Source organism: Colletotrichum gloeosporioides (assembly GCF_011800055.1).
Source record: "Colletotrichum gloeosporioides strain Lc1 chromosome Unknown consensus_101, whole genome shotgun sequence".
In the NCBI taxonomy this organism is placed as follows: domain Eukaryota; kingdom Fungi; phylum Ascomycota; class Sordariomycetes; order Glomerellales; family Glomerellaceae; genus Colletotrichum; species Colletotrichum gloeosporioides.
Genome location: NW_025544746.1, coordinates 451415 through 453874, shown reverse-complemented (window position 1 = coordinate 453874; position 2460 = coordinate 451415). Strand labels below are relative to the sequence as shown.

Sequence of the window (2460 nt, the reverse complement as noted above, 5' to 3'; positions counted from 1 at the left end):
CGCTTTGCGACGTGTGGCGGCTGTCATGATCTGGATTGGATCTCAGAGGCGTTGGCGTGGGAACTGCAATTTTGTCATGGGAGAAGATGGTTCGCGTTTGTGGAGTAGAGACTCGAAAGGTAGTTTGAAGTGATGCCAGTCTATTCCGCTGCGGTCGTAACCGGCGATTGGGGCAAATTCTGTAAAACTATGTACTGGTTCAAGTAATGACTGTAAAAGACGCAAAAACTACCGGTGATGGGAACCGTTTCTTCCCCCCGTTTTTCTGTCCGTGATGCAAAACCCAAGTGATCCTTCCCCCTGAGGTCTGTGAAATACGCAAGACCGATATCATGATCTGTGGTCCGTGGTTCCCTAATGGACTGCCCAAAGTGGCTGGTCTGATGACTCCCATACGCCGTGGCGATGCAAAAAAAAAAACATATTGAAAAGGTGAAAAAAGAACCGAGGCTAGTAACAATGCAATAGTGGTGTCCATCACGCGTTGTTCCTCTTCTTCTAAATGCAGAACTTGCGGTCCAGCATCTGGAGTGCCTTGGCGTCGTGGCTCATGCCCGCAGGACGGTCCATTGGCGGCGGCAAGCCGGCAATGGCACCCGCTGTTCTCGGGGAGCTGTTGGCGCTGCTGATGGCGTTGGCGCTGCTGGCCTCCGAGCTGGAGGGAGTAGGGTGCAGCAGGAGTGCCGACAAGCTGGCCTTGTTCGCCGGGGCCGCAGTAACACCGTTGGTGTCCGAGTGCGTACTCCTGGGAGGAGAAACGGACAGGGTGCGGTTTGGAGGTGTGTGGGTGATGGGGTGGCTGGTGGAGGGAGGGCCAGAAACAGCGTTGACTCCCGGCAGGGGCCCTTGAGAACCGCGGTTGCCAAGTCTGGGATCGATCATCACGGCCTGGGCTGCTTGGGCCTGGAGGTGAGAGATGCGAGGAGATTCTGAGGTGCTGCGCATCTGGATCTGGGCGAGACGAGGGGACTGGTGTTGAGGAGCGTACGGCGGGAGGGTCTGCTTCTGGGCCGTTGGCGGTGGGAGGGGAGCTCTCTCGTAAGGAGAGAGGGGGTGAGGCGGCGGCGGCGCGTGAGAGTAGTGAGGAGCTGGTACAGGCGCGTGCGAAACCTGCGGAGGAGGCAGGTGATGTTGAGGAGGTTGTTGAGGAGGGTAGGGAGAGGTGGTGTAGTGGCTGTAAGGAGGAGTGGCCACGGGCGACGGAGGCCAGTAGCCGGTCTGCTGCTGGGCGTACTGAGGAGGGTAAGGCTGGGCGGGCATCTGCTGTTGAGGGTGTTGCTGAGCCATGTAGGGCGCCTGGGTCATCATCGGTCCTCTCGTGAGGGCGGGCGTCGGGTTGCTCTCGTGGAGGCTGGACTCGGGGTACATGCCCTTCATGGGCGTGATGTGCCTCAGCTGGGGGTCGGTGCTGGGCTGCTGGAGCTCTGGTGTTCCGGGGTGCGGCCTTGAGTAGTAGGAGATGAGGTGGAGGTGCTGGCCGGTCGAAGTGGTGATGCTGAAGGACTGCTTCATCAGACCGTCCGCCTTGTATCTGTAGCCCTCAGGCTCGCCGTCCTCCTGGTCTTCGTCGCTACCGCGACCAGAGTCGGGAGTCTTGCCGGCACCACGTCTGCCGCCGCCAAAGCCGCTACCGCGCTTGCCCTCCATCTCGCGGTACGTCAGGAAGCTGCCCGAAACTCTGCTGGCACTCCACGACTTTCCATCGGTCCATCTCCTCATGCCGGCTTCCCTCTCGTCCCAAACAAAGACTGAGCCCGATCGGATGGATTGGCGTTCCTTTTCTGATAGCCTGCGCTGGACGCGAGGGAGAAGGCCGAGTCTGCAAGCCTCGAAGAGCTTGATAGCGTCTGCGGGTGTCCGCACAAAGCCGTGATATGTTTCCATTGTGGTGAAGTGTGATGAAGGTGAAGTGAGGAAAGAAAGGTAGGTCTACCAAGAACCTTCAATGGAAGAAGGTGATGGCTGGACAGAACCTTTTTAAGATGAAAGTAACCCTCCGGTGGTCCTCCACGGCGGCCCCACTGGGTTCGTTTGGGGCAGGGGTGGTCCGAGTTGGTATCGGCACAAGTTGCCCTCGACTTCGTAAGATCCCTGACAAGGTGCGCCTTATGGGAAAGTCGGGTAATCCGCGGCCACAAGACAGAGTTAAACCGAATCGCTATGGTTAAAACCCTTGTGACCAGGCTGATGGTATCGGCGGTCACGCCAAGGAATCAACACAAAGTGCAAGAACAGGTGAGACGTCTCGTCAGGTTGGTTGACGGTCCAAGCTTGCCGTCTGGCGGTCGTTTAGACGGCGTTTATCGTAGGTGTTCCTGGCAAACGCTTGCTTCGTGAAGAATCGGTGTTGCGTAGGCTAGATGACGCAAAGCGAGAGTGGGTTAGCTCCTCAGGTTCGGTTCGGCGTGTGAGGGCGAAGGCGAGGATCTCTCTCAAAGACAGGATGAAGGTGTTTCGCAG

The 2460-nt window shown here is 58.0% G+C and overlaps 1 protein-coding gene across 1 annotated transcript; it reads right to left on the bottom strand.

Annotated features, from left to right (window-relative positions):
- Nucleotides 1-498: 498 nt before the first annotated feature.
- Nucleotides 499-1884, bottom strand: GCG54_00010586 (cAMP-independent regulatory protein pac2; the record flags this gene model as incomplete). The annotated part of the gene is made up of 1 exon (XM_045410507.1): nucleotides 499-1884. The coding sequence occupies one exon, from the start codon at nucleotides 1882-1884 to the stop codon at nucleotides 499-501; it is 1386 nt and encodes a 461-aa protein (XP_045257398.1).
- Nucleotides 1885-2460: the final 576 nt, after the last annotated feature.